The sequence below is a fragment of the Pygocentrus nattereri genome, chromosome 2 (genome assembly GCF_015220715.1).
Source record: "Pygocentrus nattereri isolate fPygNat1 chromosome 2, fPygNat1.pri, whole genome shotgun sequence".
Taxonomy (NCBI): domain Eukaryota; kingdom Metazoa; phylum Chordata; class Actinopteri; order Characiformes; family Serrasalmidae; genus Pygocentrus; species Pygocentrus nattereri.
The window spans coordinates 9395642-9419811 of NC_051212.1; the positions used below are offsets into that span (position 1 = coordinate 9395642).

At 40.6% G+C, this 24170-nt stretch overlaps 1 protein-coding gene across 1 annotated transcript in view; it reads left to right on the top strand.

Annotated features, from left to right (window-relative positions):
* Positions 1 to 1349: 1349 nt before the first annotated feature.
* Positions 1350 to 24170, top strand: part of LOC108440938 (tensin-3) — a 113740-nt gene continuing 90919 nt past the window's right edge. Inside the window, exon 1 of the mRNA XM_017720139.2 lies at positions 1350 to 1660. Coding sequence (XP_017575628.1) covers positions 1562 to 1660 — 99 coding nt within the window. The 5' untranslated portion in view covers positions 1350 to 1561. The remainder of the gene's footprint in view (positions 1661 to 24170) is intronic.

Sequence of the window (24170 nt, forward strand, 5' to 3'; positions counted from 1 at the left end):
CAGAAAACAACATGAATATTGGAATAAATCCAGCAATATTAAAACAATAAGTAGTGCTTTTGTGTATGTCGATGTGTCAGTAATGTCTAGTTTATCTAACTAATCCCTTATTAAGTTAATCGAGTGTGCTGATGATAGAATTGAATAAATCCAAGCGATGGTTGGAGGAAGCAAGCTGTTCAGACTAGCTCACAAGAAATCAACTACTTCAGGAAAATCTTGTAACTTTGCACTGTGTTATGTTTATTTGCATTTATTTGGATGGTATGTGATGTTTTACCAGCAAAAACACACTTATTGGCAAAGTAAATGGTTTTAATATGATATAAACGCAACTTTTTTCCTTAATTCCATTCTTGGTGGAGGGATACATGCAGGGTGTTGTGAGGCAAAATAGTCCTGGAGAACTTATTTCTTCAGGTTTATCACTATTTTACCATAATCAGCGTCACATATCAAACTCAGAAGACACATTTAGGTTCACTGGTGGTTTAGGGTGGTAAATAAAGTAGCATATTAGTGTACATGCAGCGCAGAATAGTCTCCAGTGAACAGTTAATTGTATTTACAATTCCAGTCAGGTGCAGGTTTACAGGTGGTTTTGGACAGCAAATGCATAAACTACATTTTGTGTTGTAAACATGGTGACATCTGGCTCCTGTCACCACTACTGTAAAGAAATGAGTGGTTGGTTAGTGTAGTGGGTAACACCTCTGCCTTGTAGACTGGGGTTCAAACCCCACCTGGGCAATCACCCTACACTATACCAATAAGAGTCCTTGGGCAAGACTCCCAACACCGCCTTGGCCTCTCTGTGTAAAAATGATCAAATTGTAAGTCGCTCAGCCAAAATGCCGTAAATGAGTCTCCATTTCACGCCAAACCGCTCCAAATGATCTTAACGAGTGAGTTATGTGGAAACAGTTGAAAAATCGGTGGAAGTTGTCCTGTTAAAAAACGTTCGGCTGGTTTGGGTAATGACACGGCTCTTGCCAGAAGGGTAGCGATGGCACTGGTCTCACCTTCTGTCCTGCTTTTGTTTTCATTCGTTAAAAAATCGGAAATCCATCCAACAGTGCCATCATTTCTGGAGTGCAGGCATGCGCCTTCCAGCAAGTACATAAACCCCCTTCCCCCAAATCCCCAGCCTCGACCCCAAGTGCCGCTTCAGACAGGAGGGGGCCCGGGAGGGAGGGAGGGAAGAGGGGGTGAGACAGAGAGACAGATGGAGGGAGGGAGAGGGAGAGAGAGGGAAAGGGAGGGATCAGAGGGGGAGGACTCATGCTAGGGCTTGTGGCGTCTCTCTCTCTCTCTCTCTCTCTCTCTCTCTCTCTCTCTCTGTCTCCCTCTTTTGAGAGAGTAGAACTGAGTCAAACTTCTGGATGAGGGAACTGCAGCCCAGCAAGCCCAGCAAGGCTCAGGAGCAACACAAACCTGGACTGAAGTGAAGAGCCTGAAGCTCAGACAGGCTGACAGACAGGCAGAGGCTCAGCGTCTGCAGTGCTGCGGATCCCAGACTGGACTCTAATGGCCACAGCTTTGCTCATTTCAGCATGACTGGATGTCTGGACGTGGCCCTGGACCATCTCTCACTCTCCTTACAGTAGGCTGCAAAGGCAGAGGGACAAGAGGGACCACTTTGGAGCCAAAGGAATCAAAGGTAATTCCTCATTTGATCAAGTTAAGCGACTGAGGTTGAAGTTCAAGGTTAGATTTAAACAGTTTAAACTCTTATTTTGGCTTTCTTGTCATCAACTAATGGGTCTGCGAGAAGAGTTTGTTTCTAATGGGTAAGAAAAGCATGCAAGGTTAGTCTGGAAGGGGTGGGACGAGTCTCATAGAGAGAGAGAGAGAGAGAGAGAGAGAGAGAGAGAGGGGAGCTCATTCAGACTGGGAGTGAATGAACGCTAGTGTGTAGCGCTTAGCATTAGCACTTAGCGTCGTTCTCTCTCTCTCTCTCTCTCTCTCTCTCTCTCTCTCTCTCTCTCTCTCTCTCTCTTTTGAGGTAACTTACGCTGCTGCTGCTAATATGAAGCATATGCCAACCGAATTATGTCACACCAGGCTGACAAAGTTTCCTGTTACCAAGTTTCTTGCTCTAACTTTCCCGTTCCACCTTAAATCTGCACCATTTAAGGTGGAACGGGAAAGTTAGGACAAGACGCCGGCGAAGAGGAAGCTTCGTTTCTGTCACAGCCAGACGACGAAATCATGTTTATTTGTCCATGTTGTTGTTGTTGTTGGTTAGCCGTCGAGCTAAAAGCACAGAGAAAAGAGGAAGAGCTGCTCTGAGGAGAGAAGTGTGATTATTTTCTCCTCTGGACTGTTTTCAGTGAGTGATGAGCTCAGACTGTGTGTATAATGCTGGCTGAAGACTCCCCAAAGGGCCCATATCCAACACTTTCCCCCATATATTTGCTCATATTACTAATATGTGAAAGGATTTGTGCTCAGTCTAGTTAACTGTGCCATTCAAAAACATCTCAATATGCACCGACATGCGGCGGTATGGTGTGGTTGGTTGGTGTAGTGGTTAACACCTCTGCCTTCTACACTGTAGACTGGGGTTTAATCCCCACCTGGGCAAACACCCTACACTACACCAATAAGAGTCCTTGGGCAAGACTCCCAACACCGCCTTGGCCTACCTATGTAAAAATGATCAAACCGTAAGTCGCTCTGTATAAGAGCGTCAGCCAAATGCCGTCAATGTCAATGTATATTGAAATGTGTGCACACCTGCATAAGGAATGACGGTAGAGCTGGGTGATATGGGGAGAATGCAATGCCGTGAAACTTGAGGACGTGTTTTTTGACCTACAGTATGTCGTGATATTTATGTTTTCTGACATAACAAAAGATGAAGTAGGATCACTTCGTGTTGCCCCCATTCCACAGGACTAATTACATGCAGTTGGGAAGTGGTTTTTAAGTGCTGATACGTGTGATATGCTCAGAAAAGCATATTGCAGCACATTGCGATGTACTTTATCACAATAAGGATGAATATGTCGTCACATTGCCCAGCGCCTTTTCCGTACCCTGTGAGATATGGCACTTACGACATTTGTGTGGTTTTATGTATCGACATAATGTATCAAACACAGTCTTGATTTATAATTCCTACATGACAACTGTCCATCCTCCCTTCATACGCTGGTGTAAGATGGTCTATGCTGGTTCATACTGGTCCATTGCTGGTCTGGTGGTGGTATAAGCTGGTCTATGCTGGTTCACGCTGGTCTAGTGCTGGTCTGGTGCTGGTATAAGCTCATCTTTGCTGATTTCTGCTGGTCTGGTGCTCGCAAAACCTGGCATGTGCTGGTTTATGCTGGTTTAAGATGGTCTAGTGCTGGTATTTGAAGTTTCATGCTGGTTTATGCTGGTCTAGTGCTGGTATAAACGGGTCTATGCTGGTTTAAGATGGTCTAGTGCTGGTATAAGATGTTTCATGCTGGTCTATGCTGGTTTATGCTGCTCTAGTGCTGGTATAAGATGGTCTGTGCTGGTTCATACTGGTCTAGTGCTGGTATAAACTGGTCTATGCTGGTTTAAGATGGTCTAGTGCTGGTATAAGATGTTTCATGCTGGTCTAGTGCTGGTCTGGTGGTGGTATAAACTGGTCTTTGCTGGGCTAGTGCTGGTCTGCTGCTGGTATAAGCTCATCTTTGCTGATTTATGCTGGTCTGGTGCTTGCAAAATCTGGCATGTGCTGGTTTATGCTGGTCTAGTGCTGGTATAAACTGGTCTAAGCTGGTTTAAGATGGTCTAGTGCTGGTATATGAAGTTTCATGCTGGTTTATGCTGGTCTAGTGCTGGTATAAACTGGTCTATGCTGGTTTAAGATGGTCTAGTACTGGTATAAGATGTTTCATGCTAGTCTATGCTGGTTTATGCTGCTCTACGGCTGGTATACGAAGGTCTGTGCTAGTTTATGCTGGCCTGATACTGGTATAAGCTGATCTGGTGCTGTTATAAACTGGTCTGTGCTGGTTTATGCTCTAGTGTTGGTCTGGTGCTGGTATAAGCTGGTCTATGCAGGTCATGTGCTGGTATAAGCTGGCCTGAGCTGGTAAACACTGGTTTAAGCTGGTCTGGTGCCGGTATAAGCTGGTCTATGCTGGTTTATGCTGTTTTTTAGTTCTGCTATAAACTGGTCTATGCTGGTATAAGCAGGTCTAAGCTGGTTGACCGAGCATACCACCATCCAAAACATAGCATATGCTGGTGTTGCTGGTGACCAGGTGTGCTGGTCTATGCCGTTTTTTCTAGCTGGGTCTATCCTTAAGAATTAAACAGTCTAAAATATGTAAATTGCCTCTGTTCTGATTGTCTCTCCAGTATTGTGCCTAGGACAAAGCTGCAAAACTCCTGTTTTTTTCTTTTGTTTTTAAATATGAAAGGCTTGGCTGAGGTGAAGGTTTAGGTTGTGGAAACGACCATGCGGAAGAGGAGTGATGTGATGCATTACACAGTCATTCATAACATGTTTAAAACAAACAAACAAACAAAAAGACAATGATGATTAGTCTATGGTCTATTAGTCTAATTTCTATGGTATATTGCATTTGATCACACAAGCCTATTGCCCATTAGGCTGAAGGATCTCCAGGTACCCCAGGTATCCATTTGGCTTCTACTGTGCGTGCGCTTCCTCAGGTGCTCTGGATAAGTGCATCTGCTAAATGACTAAAGGTGTTTTCCTATCTCTGTTCCTGCTAGAGTCCCTTAAGGCACAGGTGGAGAGATTCGAGGGAACAAAACCATGACCGAGAGTCATACAGAGGCCGACTGCCTTTGCAGAGCTTTTGTAGCGTGTCCTAAGCATGGAGACCAGCCATACTGACATGTGTGATCCATTACAGGCACCAACAGGGAATTTCTGAACAACGAAGCAGCGAGTTCCAAGCCCGGACTTTCTTAAACATTGAAGGAAAAGTGTCAGAAGCGTGTTTCCCTCTGATAATCCATAGGCATCTTCTGAATGAAAGAAAACAGTGATTTATATGGAGAGAATGGAGAAAAATGAACGTACAGGTAGAGCAAGAGTGAAATAACACAGGCTGGTAATATGAAGGAAAGACTGAGAAAGCCAGAAGCAAAAAAAGGAAATGAGAGCAGTTTAGAAAACGTATCCCATGTTGGAACACATTCTTCTGGACTGGTGTAGAGGAGGCCGTAATTTGGAGTCGCTTTAGGAGCTCTTACAGGATCCCACAGGATCCGCTGGCCAGCCAGTGTGGTGTATGTTGCTTCCGGATGTGTTTTTTTCCCCTTTTCCAGAACGTCTCATGTAGGTGGGAGACAAATACACGTTAAAGTTCCAGCAGAGCTAAACAAACATGGCTAAAATAGCTCCTCACCCCTCCCTGCTCAGCTTCTCCCAGATTCCAGGGTTTTGTTTAGTGTGGGGGTTCGGTGTTGGGTTGGCCTTCAAAAGCAATGCTAGAAAAAAGGGGTTTGTAAGCAACAGGAAGGAGAAACTGGAAGCTTTTCCCTTTTTTGTCGTCTCAAGTGATCTCAAACCCACTTGACCTGTTGACCTGTTGGACTTGATGTTCTGATACAAAGGAGCGTTGTGGTATTAGGTCCACAAGTCAGAAAGGAGACGGAACAACAGAAAAGGGAAACTTGTTTAAATCTGCTTTATTGCTTAACTTCACTCTGAAAAAAGATGGTTCTTCAAGGGTTCTTTAGTAAAGACAGTGGTTCTATATTGAACTATGACCAATCAAAGAATCCTTGACATGACTAAGGGGTTCTTTGCATCGCGAAAGCGTTCTTTAGACTTATGGAGAGTGTGCTGTAGGTAATTCTATGTAGAACCTTTTTGAAAAGGGTTCTGTATAGCACCAAAAAGGGTTCCACTTCTGTTATAAGCCAAATAACCCTTTGCTAGTACTAGATAGGATCCCTTGTGCTAAGTGTGTAGCTCTCAAAAAGATTCCACTATTGGTACAAACCAAAGAGCACTTTTTGGTACTAGATAGAACCCTTTGTGCTAAGAGTGTAGCCCTGCAAAAGGATTCTACTATTGGAACAAGTCAAAGAACACTTTTGGTACTAGACAGAACCCTTTGTGCTAAGAGTATAGCTTTCAAAAATGATCCCAGTATCGGTACAGCATTGTGATATCTGGTCCACAAGTTAGAAAGGAAACATTATTCAGATTAATAATTATTAATTCAATCCGCTACTGGTGGAAACACGTTTTATGATGGTCTGCATCAAATGAGGGAAGTAACCATCTTTGGAGGATGATTTTACAGCAATGTTCTGGAAAAATATGGGAAGATTAGCGTGTAGTACTTTGTCTGATCTATCACGTGCTATATGGTGAAAACAACATTTTGCCTTGAAATAGATGGTTTAGGGTACAGAGGCCACAACTCACATGTTCCAGTTCATCCTAATGGTGTACAGTGGAGTTGAAGTCAAGGCTCTGTGCAAGCCATTGGAGCTCCTCCACACCAAACTCATTAAACCATGTCTTTATGGAGCTCACTTTGTTCACAGGGTCACAGCCATGCTGGAACAGGAAAGTGTCTTCCCCAAACTTTTTCCCACAAAGTTGGAAGCTGGAATTGTCTAAAATGTCTTTGCTATAGCATTAACATCTCACTGTAACTAAGAGGCCCAAACACTGAAAAACAACCCCAGCCCATTATCCCTCCTCCACCAAACTTTACTGTTTGCACTGTGTGTTCCAGCAGGTCATGTGCTCCTGGCATCCACCAAACCCAGATTCATCCGTCAGACTTGAATCCAGTGGCATCATGCTTTACACCATTCCAGCCAACACTTGGCATTGTGCATAGTGATCTTAGGCCTGTGTGCAGCTGCTCAGCCATGAAAACTCATTTCATAAAGCTCCCAGTGCACAGTTCTTGTGCTGATGTTGCTTCCAGAGGCAGTTTGGGACAGGTGATATTCAGCACTCGGGGTGTCCCCGCTCTGCGAGTTTGCCTGGTCTGCCACATAGTTGCCACAAAAAGCTTCTGTTTCACAATAATATTGCTTACAGTTGACTGGGGCTTATCTTCTAAGCTGCTTCTCCTCCTGGGGGGGTGCTGGAGTCTATCCCAGCTATCATTGGGGCGAATGGCTGAAACATCTGAGCTCAAAAGTTAGGAGTGGTGTCCACATATTTTTGTCTGTATAGTGTATGAGATAGCATATGTATCTACTGTGCAGTGCTGGGGTAGTTAGAGAGCACTGGCGAATTCAGAGATGGTTTGAAGTGTTATTGTTTTCATGTTGTTATAAGGTGTGCTATATAATTGCTTATAATTGTTTATATAAGTTTATATAAGAATATGACGTTTTGTCCAAATCTGACAATAAAGAATGTATTGTATTACTTTTTCCAGGAGGTAATGAGTAAAATAATCCAGTTACAGTTTGAAAAATGCAAGCAGAAATTTGTAATGTGTTACTTTTTTGAGTAACTACGACAATAATCTTGCATATCAACCCCTGATAAGCATTTCCAGTAACGTGTGCACTTTTTGGCCTAAGTAGTGTTTTTTTATTGTCTATATTCCACTAATTCATAAATGTTATATTCACTTGTGTATATACAATATTGTGTATTGACTGTTTTAGAATATATAGTTTTATAGTCCTTTTTCTTTATATTTAAGATTTTTGATACTTTTTTTTTCCCCCTTAAATCTGCACTTTAAGCATTTTAGCCTTATGTTTAAATTGTTTTGTATGTAGGAGGTGCCGTTGGATTGCTGCTCATTTTCGTTGTACACTGCAATAAAAATGAGCGCATCTTGTCTTATTCCGTATATTTAAAACATTGATTTATGCCAAAATAATCACATCAAACTGGATGGCCTTTGAAAGTTCATGATGAACTGAAAGGCTTGCCAAATTATTCTAATGGGTCTGAGATTTGTGCCTCTGTGATTGACCGGTTTAAATATTGGACAGACACGTTTGCTTTCTAAGCAGGGTTGGGTAACCAGCAGATCAGAGAAAGAAGGACAGAATCAGTAAAACGCTAAATATTAGCTCAAGTGCCTTGAGGTTCTTGGCCAAATCTGCTCATTCAACACCCAAACATTCCTTTGCCTTGATTGCCTTGAAGATATCAGTTGTTATGATTAAGCAGTCTTATCTGGTCTCTTGTTCTGGAAACATACTCCCTCCATTTCTCTGTTTCTGGACGGCGGTCATCGCAGGAGGCTGTCCTCCACCTCCACAGGCCAGGTCACATTCCTGGCTAACGGCTCCTCTCCTCGCCAGGCCTGCACTTCCTGCTGCGTTTTACGGTGTTCCTGCTGTCGCCCGGGGTTGAAGGATCATTAATCAGGCCAGGCTGTTTGGCCGAATGTTGACACTGAGTGATCCCCCCCATGGTTGGAGATCCTCCAACCTTCTTGAAAAGCTTCTCTCCGAGCTGCTAGCTGCTGCCTTTGGGGCTTTGCTGGAATTTCTTTGGTACTACCTTCCCTCTCTCTGATGAACAGCTTGGAAAGGGTAATTATTAATTACAGTGGCTTCACAGCATGCGCTCCCTCTTCCTGTTGACTCCCGGCCGCCGTTCCTGCAGATTTTGGCGTCAGGGTTTGATTATCTTCCGAGCATAAGAGCGCTTGGAATGTTATTTATTCATCTAGCAATGTTTGTTTTTCTTCTTTGCAATGGAAAGCAGCTCCCGTATCCTTTAAAGATCCACAGATATCCACTCTAATGTGAGCGCTAGGACCCCCAAAAGGTTCTCGGCTAGGCCTGCTTCCTATCAGTAGCCAAACAAAACAGTACGAGCTCCAAAAACGGCAATGGTGTGAGTAAATCAGCAGCAAGAGAGACTCTTGGTGAAGGAGATTAACTGCAGCAGTGAGTTTTCAGGTGAAAGAACATAATAATGAAGTCATTTGAAAAATAATAATGGTTTCCATGATCAGGCAGGTTATTCCTTCAGAATAAACTCTTGCCAAGACTTTCAACTTATCTCTGAATTATGTCACTTTTAGGGATCCATCACCTGTGAGGTGTTGGCAGCTGTGCTTGAGTGGTTGAGTGAGTTGTTGGGAGAGGAGTCCACCACATTAAAGGGACAGTCTGTGAACGTCAACACACCGTCCCCTTTATCTCAGAAGTACTCAATCAATTAAGAACTGTTTGGAGTCTGAAGTGATTAAAATAAGGAATTGTGCACATTGGCAATAGTTTGTGTAGTTAATCGCAAACCGCTGGTCTCCAGTTTGACCCTATAAAGACTTTTATTCAAAATGTGTGAATAGTAATACTGTGACATTACATAGATGCAGAAAATGAACATGAAAAATCACATGATATACATACAGTGAGCACAGTTTCCAGTTTTCATCATCAACGTCCAGTGAGAGCAACAGTGGCTGCATGTTCCAACCAAGAGGTGTGTGTATCATATACATGTGTACATATGTGTATCGCTGTTGTCGGAAAAAAACCTTATATTTCCGTTTTTGACATCATTTGAAAATACCTGTTACTCTTTACATTATAAATACATTTCATGATAAATAGACCAAAAGAAACAGCCCAAAATTGCTTGGAAAAAAGTCTGGTTCCATTGACTTACATTGAAAGTAAACTAAGTTTTTCTTTCTCATATAAAGCTGTCATTTTGGAGATATGAGGCTTTCTTCTGACAACAGCGATATGTACGACTCTTAGATATATACAATGATTGTTATGATCTATTTAAACTTAAAACTTAAGCTAAAAAGATAAGTCGTATTTGTCCACTCTACGTAAAGTATACTGTACTAAAGCCTCCTCCAGTGTTAAGAGTGAGGCTTCAACTTCAAGTGTTTACTGAAGGATTTACTGAAGCACTAAAACATCCACAGTAAAGCTCATTACAGGCTTCAAATGACAGAGTTTAAACTAGAGCTGCCGTCAGTGTTTCACCCAATGAGGGAAAGTCAATGTACACCACTGTTAATGTGCACCACCGTTAGCCTGGCACTGACTTAACACTGCATATCCAATAGAACGCTATCAGAACTTAGCATTACTGTACTGTAGTGTTACAGAGTGAAGGGTTCTAGTGCTTGATGTTAGAACCTGTGAGGCAACAAATTACAATGACAGCACTCGACTATCTCACCTTTCCCTCTCCAGGCCTTCACTCCGCAGTGACTTCACTGTGGGTTCGCTTTAGTGGGTTTGGGGAGGGGCTGATGGGCGCTTGGTTTGCTGTAATGTGATGTAACTTTTAAAGTGAGAGTGCTGGGTAAGACAAGCTCACTGTAGCAGTGATTCTAGGCTGGACAGCCTGTTTGGAGCATCTGAATATTCAGGACTGAAGCCCTGAAGATGCAGCACTAACAGCAGTGAGAAATATAATGCTGGAAATCCCAGGGAGTAAATAAACTTTGTATTTGTCTTTAGTTTATGCTCTCCAATTACGCATTATATTGTAATTGCAATATAGTGTGATTCATTTGAATAAATATTTATAACTATGTTTATAATGCCATATGAAATGTGTTTATAGATGCTTACAAACGTGACATTCTTAGAAAGTGTTGCCGGAAAAAATGCTGTTCCACGCTTTTATGTCACTAATGAAACTCAGAGTTTAGTCAGTGGGCAGAGCCTTATTTTAGCCATGCCCCTGCAATGTAGAGGAGGAAATGAGACTGCATCTCAGTCCCTGAAAATCAGTGCGTAACATTAAGGATTGTCACTACAGAAACACATGTTTTCTGCAGTTGATTTAACTTTGTTGTGTCTCAGTGAAAAATATCATTTATGTGTGCATCTGTTCAAAGCTATGTTTGCTGGTCATGGAGTTCTGCTCAAAATGAGCTAAACTGGTCACTATTGAAACAGTCACTACTAAAACATTTGGTAAAGTTTTGGTGACGTTCACTCATTTAAAATGTTGTTAAATACCCGAATTGTGTTTATTTTTAATAAATATAAATTACTATAGGGTCACTCGAAGCAAAAGAATTTTAGGCTAAAGTCCAAGTCAGTTCGGTGGAATGGTCCATGTACAGTCAATGATTCAGTCTTTGCTGTTGCTTTTGTTAGTTTGCTGCTTGTTGATTAACATACAGGTCTGCTGAGCACCGTCCAGCGTAATCTGCGCAAAGCCATTAAAAAGCTGTATTTGAATGAGATGGCTACACTTGCAATATACAGCGTGCTACAGCTGAGCTTCAGCTTAGCTCAGACTAGGAAAATGGAAGTGTGAATAAATGAATGCTGTTGATATTGGATCATGTTCACCTGTTATTAATGCATTAATTGAGACACAGCTAGTCTGAAGGCTGCCTCTTTGGTTTGTGATAAAGCCACATGACTAATGTTGCTATCACATGATGGAAGCATCATGTAAACTGCAAACCTCAACCATCAACAGGAGGTCATTCATTTTCAGCATAGCTGAAAAACAGTAGTAGCAGTCGTCTAGAAGAGTTCTGTCCTACTGTTGTCCGTTTTATAGGTAACTGTATTTAAGTATTGACCGATCATGTCCTCGCTGGTCGACTACAGCCGTGTTAAACCTGCTTTATCACTTTAAAATGTTCTTTAGGAGGAGAAATCTGGAGTCAGCTCTCTAAACTACACTCTCAAAAAGATGGTTCTTCAAGGGTTCTTTAGTAAAGAAAATGATTTTATATAGAACCATGAACATTCAAAGAATCTATGGCCTGATTTAAGGGTTCTTTTCATCATGAAATAGTTCCTCAGATTGACGGAGAATGTGCTGTAGATGGCTCAGTAGATGGTTCCACTATTGGTACAAGCCAAAGACCCCTTTTTTGGTACTAGATAGAACCCTTTGTGCAAAGAGTGTAGCTCTGAAAAAGGATTCCACTATTGGAACAAGCCAAAGACCCCTTTTTTGGTACTAGATAGAACCCTTTGTGCTAAGAGTGTAGCTCTCAAAAAGGATTCCACTATTGGAACAAGCCAAAGACCCCTTTTTTGGTACTAGATAGAACCCTTTCTGCTAAGAGTGTAGCTCTCAAAAAGGATTCCACTATTGGAAAAAGCCAAAGACCCCTTTTTTGGTACTAGATAGAACCCTTTCTGCTAAGAGTGTAGCTCTCAAAAAGGATTCCACTATTGGACCAAGCCAAAGACCCCTTTTTTGGTACTAGATAGAACCCTTTGTGCTAAGAGTGTAGCTCTCAAAAAGGATTCCACTATTGGACCAAGCCAAAGACCCCTTTTTTGGTACTAGATAGAACCCTTTCTGCTAAGAGTGTAGCTCTCAAAAAGGATTCCACTATTGGAACAAGCCAAAGACCCCTTTTTTGGTACTAGATAGAACCCTTTCTGCTAAGAGTGTAGCTCTCAAAAAGGATTCCACTATTGGAACAAGCCAAAGACCCCTTTTTTGGTACTAGATAGAACCCTTTCTGCTAAGAGTGTAGCTCTCAAAAAGGATTCCACTATTGGAACAAGCCAAAGACCCCTTTTTTGGTACTAGATAGAACCCTTTCTGCTAAGAGTGTAGCTCTCAAAAAGGATTCCACTATTGGAACAAGCCAAAGACCCCTTTTTTGGTACTAGATAGAACCCTTTCTGCTAAGAGTGTAGCTCTCAAAAAGGATTCCACTATTGGACCAAGCCAAAGACCCCTTTTTTGGTACTAGATAGAACCCATTTGTGCTAAGAGTGTAGCTCTCAAAAAGGATTCCACTATTGGAAAAAGCCAAAGACCCCTTTTTTGATACTAGATAGAACCCATTTGTGCTAAGAGTGTAGCTCTCAAAAAGGATTCCACTATTGGAAAAAGCCAAAGACCCCTTTTTCCGGTACTAGATAGAACCCTTTGTGCTAAGAGTGTAGCTCACAAGATATCACCTACTATTTCTGAAAGCCGGGATTCATTGTTAATTCTTACCGTATTTATGCTTTTTTACTTTAATTTGAATATCGTACAGTGAGTACCGTCAAACTTTATATCATATATAAATCTTAAGTCATTTTGGGTCTTTTCTTTTAGTCCATCCATTGTGACATTTACACACAATATAAATGGCAAGGTATATTCAAATTATGTCAAAAACACAAAAATGTCAAAAACTGGCACAATGGACAAGATTTGTAGTTTATATACATACATATATGCGGTTATATGCCAACGTTTGTGCACGTTCCATTGATTTTGTGACAATAATAATAATAAGTCAACACATCCTCTACAGAGAACAAACGTTTGCACATTTTAATGCATGATGTCTGTCTATTTACTGAATTTAACAAAAAAAACATGGTATGTTTATATTTTAGGTATATATTTTTTCCAATATGTTAAACTTGGCAATTAGAAGTTGCTGTGTGTATATATATATATACACACACACTATTTTTTTAATATATTTATATATATACACATACACACACACACTATTTTTTTAATATATTTATATATATACACACACACACTATTTTTTATATATATATATATACACTATTTTATTTATATATATATATATATATACACACACTATTTTTATATATATATATATATATATATATATATATATACACACACTATTTTATATATATATATATACACACTATTTTTATATATATATATATATATATATATATATATATATATACACTATTTTATTTATATATATATATACACACACACACTATTTTTTTAATATATTTATATATATACACACACACACTATTTTTTATATATATATATATATACACTATTTTATTTATATATATATATATATATATATACACACTATTTTATATATATATATATACACACACTATTTTTATTTATATATATATATATATATATATATATATATATATATATATATATATATATATATATATATATATATATATACACTATTTTATTTATATATATATATACACACACACTATTTTTTTAATATATTTATATATATACACACACACACTATTTTTTATATATATATATATATATACACTATTTTATTTATATATATATATATATATATATATATATATATATATATATACACACTATTTTATATATATATATATACACACACTATTTTTATTTATATATATATATATATATATATATATATATACACTATTTTATTTATATACATATATACACACACACTATTTTTTTTATATATATATATACACACACACACACACACACACACACACACACACACACACACACACACACACACACACCCGTATGAATGTATATATGTATGGCTGTCCCAGGCTCCTGAAAAAGACAAAGCCCCCTAAACACTTGGTTGCAAACAAACACCACATGAAGTGGCTTTAGCTGCCATGGAAACCATAATCAAACAGGAAACCGTACTCAGACAATACCCTCTGATCGACGACCTATACTGCATTATCATCCATTCATGCCTGAGCACTGTACAAAGGGCTCAGCCGGCCCACCCTCACTCATGTCGAGCAGCTGTGCATGGGCGATAACGGATCATATGTCTGCGTGACGCTGCCGCTTCCTGGGTTCCAGAAAATCTGGAGCGCTTACTGTAACTGTCCATTTCGTCACCGTCATATCTAAACCGCTACCGTGTACACCTCTTTGAAAATGGTCCTTTTAAGTGATGTAAAAGCTCTGAGTGGGCTAATTGAAGTGGTCCCAAATGAAGTGGATTAAAATCAATGTTATCTTAATGTATATTAAAATGATATACATTTTTTTTTCTTACTTTCTTAACTTATAGTTTCTGAGAAACAGGATTTAAACACACTGCAAAATGGTATCTTGTCCAGTAAAATCATCTTAAATGTAGTTCATAAATCAAACGTTTCTCCTGTTGACATTGTTGTAAGTTTAATTTACCCAATTTCTAGACATTTTGACCTGTTTTAAGTCATTTTATTTAGTAAAATGATCTCACTATATCGGCAGGTCACTTTGCTTGTCTTAAGAAATTTAGTTGAAACCAGCAAAATGATCTGCCAGTATAGTGAGATCGTCTTACTTAATAAAGCTACTCAAAACAAGTGAAAAGTGTCTAGAAATAAGCCAGATAAGGTTATAATAGGTGCAAAATCATCCTAAAATGGGGAATATTAGATATATAGATGAGATTTAACATCATTTCACTTTTTTTTAAGTGCACAATAATGATTTAAAAAAACCTCTTTCACATCTGGATGTAGTTTTCACACCGTCCCAGCCGACTGTAGCTGCAGATTTATTTGACCACTCAGACACTGGAAATCAAAGTCTAGTACTTTTATGGAGAACCTCACAGCCTGTTCTGGTCCACTGTGACCTATAAGTCATGAAGAAGTGATGAAAAGTTCTGTGTGTTTGGGGTAAAACTTCATAGCTGAGGAGCAGCATCATCATTTCTGTCCTCCTGATCATGTTCAAGCTCAATTTATAAGACTTCTGTATTTAACAGCATTAGAAGGCCTGGCTAGTACAGCTGTCCCGGCTGAGTCAGGTACAGGTATATAAGTTTATATTATAGGCAGCGTTTCCAGACAGCTTCGTCCACTCATACGAGACAAGAGTCCTCAAAAACACAGAAAGACATGTTTTTTTTCCCTATCGCGCTCATATCATCACATTGATGGAGGACTTTTCCTGCTTGTGACTTTGCCAGCAAACTGACTGGCTTTTCACTGAAGAGCATGTCCATGTTAAGCAATAGGAGCTTACCCACTGACCGTCTCCTCCTCCTTTATAATATATTTGCTTTTATTTACAGTAGTATTTCAAATACTTAATGCCACATTAAAAAACATGCTGCCGTAGGTAAAAGTTTGGGTGCTGCCTAACATGTTTTATTGGTTTTCTGTGTGAAAATCACCTCCTCTACTGTAAATAACCTGAAATATAACAACTTCTGATCATTTTAGTGCACAAATTCTACTTAGTTGCTGAATAGATCATATAGACAACATTGTATCTATCTATCTATCTATCTATCTATCTATCTATCTATCTATCTATCTGGATATATATATCCAGAACTGCTGTCAGAAGAACACCTGGTATGTCCAAAATGGTAACTTTACAGGAAAAGGAAAAATGTACTTTACTTTTAATGTTAGTCTAAGGAACCAGACTTTACAAGTAATATTGGGTCATTTCTTTTGATCCCTTCTTCATGTAGAAGCAACAGGTAGTTTTAAATTATGTCAAAAACTGAAAAATCTCACAGCCGACTGTAGCTGCTGATTTATTTTACCACTCAGCTTCTATGTTAAGTTCAGCAAATAAACAGTAGTTGTGCATTAAAATATATATAATTTTTTTCCTGAGAAAATCAACAAACAGGTCATTTGACAAGGGGCGTCTAAACTTTTGCGCATGACCATAAGTGTTGTTCTCAGGCTAAATCAAAGCTGGCCATGATAAAAAGGTGTAATTAAGGTGTTCTGCATTGCATGGATAGCCAGGTCTGAGTTCTGCAGAACAGTCCTCCGATACTGTGCTTTCATTCCTAGCTGAGCTCAGCTCTACTCGCTAGTCAGCTACATGGAAGCCACTGACTCAGGTTTCTCCACATCTTTCCTTTCTGGATTTTCAAAAGTCGCTTCAAAAGCAGAGTAAACGAACGGCCCGCCTGGGTTTATAATAACTCCTCCGTGCTGCTTGAGGAGCTTCCCTACCCCCTACACCTTAAAAGACTGCAGCGTTTTTGAAGGACTCGCCCTGGATTAGCAGATGTTTAGCAGATTAGTAGGCTGTCTGATTTCTCCCAGGGCTTTCCCTCTCTGCCCTGAGGAAGGCAGATTCCTGTCTGCTGCGGCAGGTAAAGGGTGTGGTCACCCAGCGCTATTGCTGACCTGAAATCAGTGGCCTCTTTTTCAGTACATGTGCATCTTTGATGGTGTTGAAATGAGACAAGCTGACCCGGGAACAGCCCAGTTCTAAAATGTTGAACTCAGTCCAAAACAGTCTGTTTTTCAGTGGCTGTATTGGTGTGTTTACAATGCTGGAGCTTGAAAATGAGACCTAGTGTGAACCAGCACAATGAAAAATATCTCTAGGGAACGGTTTTCTGTTTCTCAAGTGAGACACACTTTAGGCCAGTGGTCACCAGCCCTCCTTCTGGAGATCAGCTTTCCTTAAGAGTTTAGTTCCAAATTAAATCTAACACTTTGGCCCTATTTACATTATACTAATGCAGGGGTCGGCAACGTGGGGCTCTTTGGCCGTCCTGTTGTGGCTCTACAGCAGAATTAGATTTGTAGGTAATAATAAAATAATCCTCCTTTGCAGTAAAATGAAGCTCTGCTGATGGTTCAACACAGTTTAGCAATAAATGGTCTCAAATGCTGGAGTTAATGTGTAACTGCTAATTCACCCTGAAGGTCAGCATGCTGTCTGCTGGTCACCATAGCAATGAAGACAACAGTGTTGCCTAGCTAGTAGCTAACGAAAAGACAAAGAGAGAGATTTAAGATGAACATCAATAATTTAGAGATGAATGGACTTATTTGTATTTATATTCACTCCAGCTGGTTTCCTGATGCATTTAATCTGCAACGAGAAACTGTCAAACGCTAAAAGGTCATGAAGCTGAAGTCGCTTCTCATTTGCCAGCTTCTTGTTCGAATTGTCCCATTCCTCCTTAAATGGTGCAGCAGATACATTATGGTGTCTCAGGTATCATTTAAGGTGGAACAGGAACATTCGAACAAGAAGCTGGAGAATGAGAAGCGACTTCAGCCTTGTGACTTTTTAGTGTGAAAGAGGCATTTTACAAGAAAATATGTTCTACTTCTTTTGGAAAAGTTTCCTGCCGGAGATGTGAGAAAAGCGGCTATAGCTGAGCTGAAGCTTAAAGCGGAGCAAAGCAAGTCTGTCTTTTCACTTATATTACTGTACTAGTACATTAGCACATACTGAGACATGTTTACAGCCGAGATGATACAATGGACGTGAAATGTTGTGGACGTGAAATTGGCTCTTCTTAACCTTTGGGTTGCGACTCCCGCACTGATGCATCTGATCCAGCCAATAAAGAACTTCTGAAGAAGGTAATAAGAAGGTAACTCTGGATTGCAGGAGGGCAGATCTCCAGGACCAGGGTTGATGACTGCTGCTTTAGGCCTTTCTAGGGAAACCCTAATCCAACCATGGAGGGTGAAGGAACATCAAACAGATGTTTAGATTGGACTGATATTTCCAGCTGATATTTGGTGGAGTATCTATTGTACACGGGAAGAACAGAATGTTTAGGCGATGCTGCGTTACTTTCCTAAATTGTCCGCATTGTATTAATTTTGCTACGTAAATAGATGTTATATTTCCCTGTAATGCTAATCCAGGTAGATCTAGTCCCAAGTTCTACATTTTCTGATTGTTTACGAATCCGCTTCGGCAGATATGTACATTAAAAATATCTGATAATGGCATCGCCCAGTGGATGTTTCCTCAAAGTAAATGAGATATGCGAGTATAAAGAACCATTGTAAACGTTCTATACCATTTGTAGGTTCTCCAAGTGAACAGTCATTTAGGACACTATGTTTACAGTGAGTAAGGAAAACACTACTGAGGCACTCCAGCACTCCAGGTGAGTCTCAGGCCTGGCCAGCATTTTGCATCATCTTAGGCAAAGCCTGGATCTGGGTGGAGTTAAGTTCGAAGGAGCCTGTAAGAACAAGTCCTGTTGTCCGTGGCAGCAGGCCCACTTCTTCTGGCCTCAGCCTCGCGTCTCCGGGGCTGGAGCAGGCTCAGGAGACTGGGGGGGGTGTGATACACCTCAGTCCCAGGCACGCGTGCCCCACAGCAGGCCTGTAGCAGCACGTTCCTCCTGCCTTAATGGTGCCTGTGATGGTAATAGTATGCTAAAGCGTACTGATGCAATAACTGCTGCGTAAATACATTCACACACTCACTGTGCTCAAAATAGTCCACTAATCACTGTTCCTCACTCTGGAAAATCAGGAATGTGCTTTATTCTGTTTTACTGTTATAATGGTGGATTATTACAGGCCATTAACAGGGCTGTACATAAACCTTTTGAGCATTTAGCACTGGTGCTATAAAAGTTGCAAGTGTTCTAGCACAAATACATTTTTTTAGCATTGAGATAAAATGATCCTAAGACCAAACAATTTCAAGAAGTGTAACAAATCACCATTTTAACTGTGGTGAAAACATAAATCAGATCTACCACAAGGGGGCGCTATTAGCACTCAAAAAGCTGTTTTTTGTTGTTTTTTTTGCATTTTTTCCAGCGTGAAGAAAATACAGTCCGGTACATATATGTGTGGTTGAAGTCAAAAATTTCTAAACAGGAAATTAAATGGTTTATTACGTAAAAGTGAAGCTCACTGTTATGAAATATGTGTTAGAAAAGGCAGATAGCACATGTGTATTACCCTATCCAGACATGCATTTCAGCAGCTCTCAAATCATCGCTAGCTTTAAGTATGACATTGTCGTCCCAAAGTAAACAATGTTTAGGCATTTTGTAAATTGTGAGACCTTTTGTTTGCTAACATCTGGATTCATTCTCTTGTGTTCATATTACCTGATGGACTACATCTACTGTAAATACTAGAATTTAACCTGTCGGGAAAGTGTTCGATATTGCACGTTAAAATAGTTTTATTCTATACTATAGTATCATGAGCACTTAGACTAGACAAAATATTTCAATGAAGTGTCCACACATCCACAAACGTCTATCACTTGTGTGTCTGTGATCTTTTTCATATTCACACTGGATTGATTTCTCCTAGCATATGTGACAATATTATGACATAGTACAGCCCTGATTAATAAGCTGTTACAGTACAATTCTCCACTGAATCTGCTGCCTGAGGAAAACACGACAGAAAGCACCTTTTGTTTTAACATGTGAAGAATGTAGTTTTGGAACTCACTCATGTTTAGCAGTCTGAAGTTTCTCCAGCAGGGGCGCTACTAGCAAGCCAGTTGCTTTCTTTAAAGAGAAGAAAGAGCCAGGAGCCCACACCAGCAGGAGCTCACACATGTCTGTAAACAGAGTTCAAGTAGTTCATCCCTAAAGATGTTGACTCACTCAGTGTTAACCTCTTATGCTCCAGGGTATATTTTGGTTTGTCCATCTGAATTTACGTGACCAAGTTGTGAGGCAAAGTATTCAGTAACTGCGTTAAATAAATGCAAAATTTTATTTTATTTATGTATGTATTTTTTTGTAAAAGCTCCCCTCAAATGAACAGAAAATGTGTTTTATATATACATATCACTACATTCTTACAGTTTACTGTTGAAAGCCAAAAATCTCCGCCGCTCTTTGTGTTGTTTTCTAAAAGTGATGTTTCCAGAGCAGATCACTGAAGAGACGCCGTCTGTTTATAGTTTATAACCCAGATTTGGGGAAAAACCTCTCGACTTTCAGTAGAAAAACAAAGTTCAGCTTCTTTTATTATAAGGGTTTAAAATGACATCACCGTCTATTAGACTGGAGAGAAGAGCTACAGCCTCACACGACGCCCAGCTTCTGAATGGAGCTTATGGAATATGAAAGTTATGAAGAACATGACCAAGTGCGTTTTGGAACCACCGGTGGTTCCAAGGAGTTTAAGAAGCTACATTTAATTAAGTTCTACATCCCCTTCTATGCTAAAGACAGCTTATAAAGTTGGTCTAAGAGGCAGCAGAACTTGTGAGGGGGGTTTGGTGTGTGATATGATTGATAATCCTGATATGTTTCTTCGGTAAACAATCCACAGCAGCTGATGTGGAAAAGAAATGGCCCTGAATCATTGTGCCTTACATCGGAAGATCAGGAGTGCTAAGCAGAGCACAGTAAAGTTTGAAGTCAGTTTTGAAGTTTGCAGGGTTTGCTTATCACACTGCAACAGTTGTCGCCTAGTAATCTGGACTAGAGATCAAGTGTTTGATAACATCCAAAGGTCATTCCCATGGTGTCCTTGAACTCTTGACTTGGAGTTGCTACAGACGACCTCTCTATGTGGTTGTCTGATGTACATTGTTAAGCTAAATGTACATGAAATTATCCATCAAAACCATTTAAGCTTGATCAAATTCACCACACGTTAGGAATAGAACGGCCATTAAGCCCCGGCCTTCCCTAACGTAATGTGTTCTACGGCACATCATCTTGAATGGACCAGTCCAACGTGTGCAAACACATCGACCCTGTGTCGTCATGTAAAGCTCAAGGCTAAAACACTGCACATTCCCAAGTGTTCAAATTCAAAGTGCAGCATAAGATTTACAGTCATAAATCTTGGAAAATACGAAGAGTTCAATGCTATAAAGCATTGGCAGAGACCTCTGGGAAGAGTCTGCCTTCTTGGGTGGATGCAGGACCATTTTAGCTACCCCAGTCCCAATAATTAACTGAGAAACGTGGCGTGGGTAACACTTAACGAAAACTAGCAGATACCATTTAGCACTGTTTGTTTTCAGAATGCTAACTGGTATCTGCCAACTTTCTGCTAGCGTCTGGATTCTAAGTGCATTTTGTAATGACCGAGGGGGCAGTCGTGGGCTAGAGGTCAGGGATCTGGTCCTGTGACCAGAAGGTTGCTGGTTCGATCCCCGGTGCCAACAGTCCATGACTGAGGTGTCCTCGAGCAAGACGCCTAATGCCCAACTGCTCCCCGGGCACCGTGGATAGGGCTGCCCACCGCTCCGGGCAAGTGTGCTCACTGCCCCCTAGTGTGTGTGTTCACTAGTGTGCATGTGGTGTTTCACTTCACGGATGGGTTAAATGCGGAGGTGGAATTTCCCCGTTTGTGGGATTAAAAAAATATCACTTAACGTTTAAGGAGTTTAATGTAATAAAAGCATTTCCTTGAGCTGCTAAGCTACCTCAATCCCAGTGAACTGAAAACGTGGATAACAATGAACAAAAGCTAGCAGATACTAGTTAGCATTCCCTTGTTTTTTGAAAGCTAACTGGTATCTCCCAGCTTTCTAATAGTGTTTGGATTCTAAGGATTTTGATATGACCATGAACCTTAGAAAATGCAAAGAGTTGAATGTGATGAAGCATCTTCATCTTAGCAGCTGTGCTACCCCAGTCCCAGTTAACCGAAAACATAGATAACCACAAGAGCTAGCAGATACCAGTTAGCATTCTCTCATTCTCAGAAAGCTAACTGTACCCATGTGGCTTTCGCTGTCTGTAGTGCTGCAGTTGGCACACATGCACCGTCTACATACTTCAACACTACAACTACTTTTTCTATGATACATCTGTTGAAACAACTGGTCAGGACTTTTTGTAGTGTTCCCCTTTCTGACCAGCTAATCAGCTAAACTGTCACTAAAGGAGAATCAGGCAGATTTTGAGGCCGATTCTCTCCCTCACTACAATCACAAAACTCACTTCCAGATTATCCTGCCATGTGGGACGTGTGCAACAACCTTTGTTTTGGTCTAAAGTCACATTTATTCATGCGACAACCAGTGAGGTTCTGGGAGACTGGATAGTCGAGCAGGACTTTGACTCATAGTCTGAAAGCATGTGGTGTTTTTGTTTTGGGCAAATGTTGTTTACTGAGCGGGGGGGGGGGGGGGGGGGGGGGGGGGTTAATGTATACGGAAGGACGATTTCAAAGCACAAATCTTTGTGATCTGCGATAATTTGTAGGGTCTCTAATGTTTTTGCCATTGATTAGAATGTAAAAAATCTTGACTGACCTCAGAAATCCTGCGTCATTCTATAGTCGTTATCATGCCCACATTAGCAACTGGTCTAAGGTGGAATTACGAGGATGTTAACGAGCCGAAATATGAACATTCTTACACCGGTGCTAATAGCCAGATACATTTACAGAGCGACTTACAATTTGATCATTTTACATAGGAAGGCCAAGGTGGTGTTAGGAGTCTTGCCCAAGGACCCTTATTGGTATAGTGTAGGGTGTTTGCCCAGGTGGGGATTGAACCCCAGTCTACAGTGTAGAAGGCAGTGGTGTTACCCACTACACTAACCAACCACCACAGCTACATGCACTCCTGTATATTGAAAGGACGCATGAAAAATGAAAGTCTAATATTAAACTTCTAACACAATTATATAACACCAGCTACTCCAAATGTGCTCTAGTGCTGCCAAAGCAACTTAACAACCACACTGGATACACATTGCTGGTTTGTTTGAGGTATTTCTGTGTACTTGACTGTGTTATGATGCCAATTGAGTGTGCAGCATTACTGTAACAGCAGAATTTATATTCTCTTTAACAGCCTTGGGGCAGTCATTGGCTGGAGGTTAGGGATCCAGCCTCGTGACCGGAAGGTCGCCGGTTCGATCCCCAGAGCCGACAGCACATGACTGAGGTGTCCTTGAGCAAGACACCTAACCCCCAGCTGCTCCCCAGGCGCTGCGGATTGGGCTGCCCACCGCTCCAGGCAAGTGTGCTCACTAGTGTGTATGTGGTGGTTCATTTCATGGATGGGTTAAATGCGGAGGTGGAATTTCCCCGTTGTGGGACTAATAAGGGTCACTTAATCTTAATCTTAATTCAGAGGATCCAGTGAGGAAAACTGTACACTGGACAAAACATATCGAGTTTGGAACCATGTTTCTTGTCACAGAGTGAAAACCCAGTTCATTTCCTGAGATAGAGAAAAACAGCTTAGACCCCAGGTTTCTAATACGGGCACAATGACCACTATAGAATGATACCCGACTTTGGTGGTCTATTGTCGGTGGTGTGGTCTCAGCGTTCATCTGAAGATCAGATGTTGGTTGTGTGATTTGTCGCAGATTTCTCATCATGGAGTGAAGCGAGTGGTGTACTAACAGTTAAAGTGAAGGACTAGTGGGCTGGTGGTAGCTGGCAGGCTTTCAGATAAGGGAGGATGTTGGTGGAGATCTGCTAGGCTTGCGGAAGAGTTGCAGAGACAGACGAGGCTCAGAGTTACTGTAAGGCCGGTGTCGCTGTAACGCATGCTGAAACTTGTCAAGTGATGTTCACAGGGAAGATGCTGGGAGAGATTACAAGGAAGCACGGTATTTTTGGGAAACATACGTTACTGCAATTTCATATTGTCCAAACAAAACAGTGATTGCTTATTTATTTATTTGTTAATTTATTTATTTATTCACCATTTTGCAACATTTACATGCACTCTTAAAAAAAAGACGGTTCTTTTAGCTTCTTAAACTCCTTGTCGTGTGAGGCTGTAGCTCTTCTCTCCAGTCTAATAGACGGTGATGTCATTTTAAACCCTTATAATAAAAGAAGCTGAA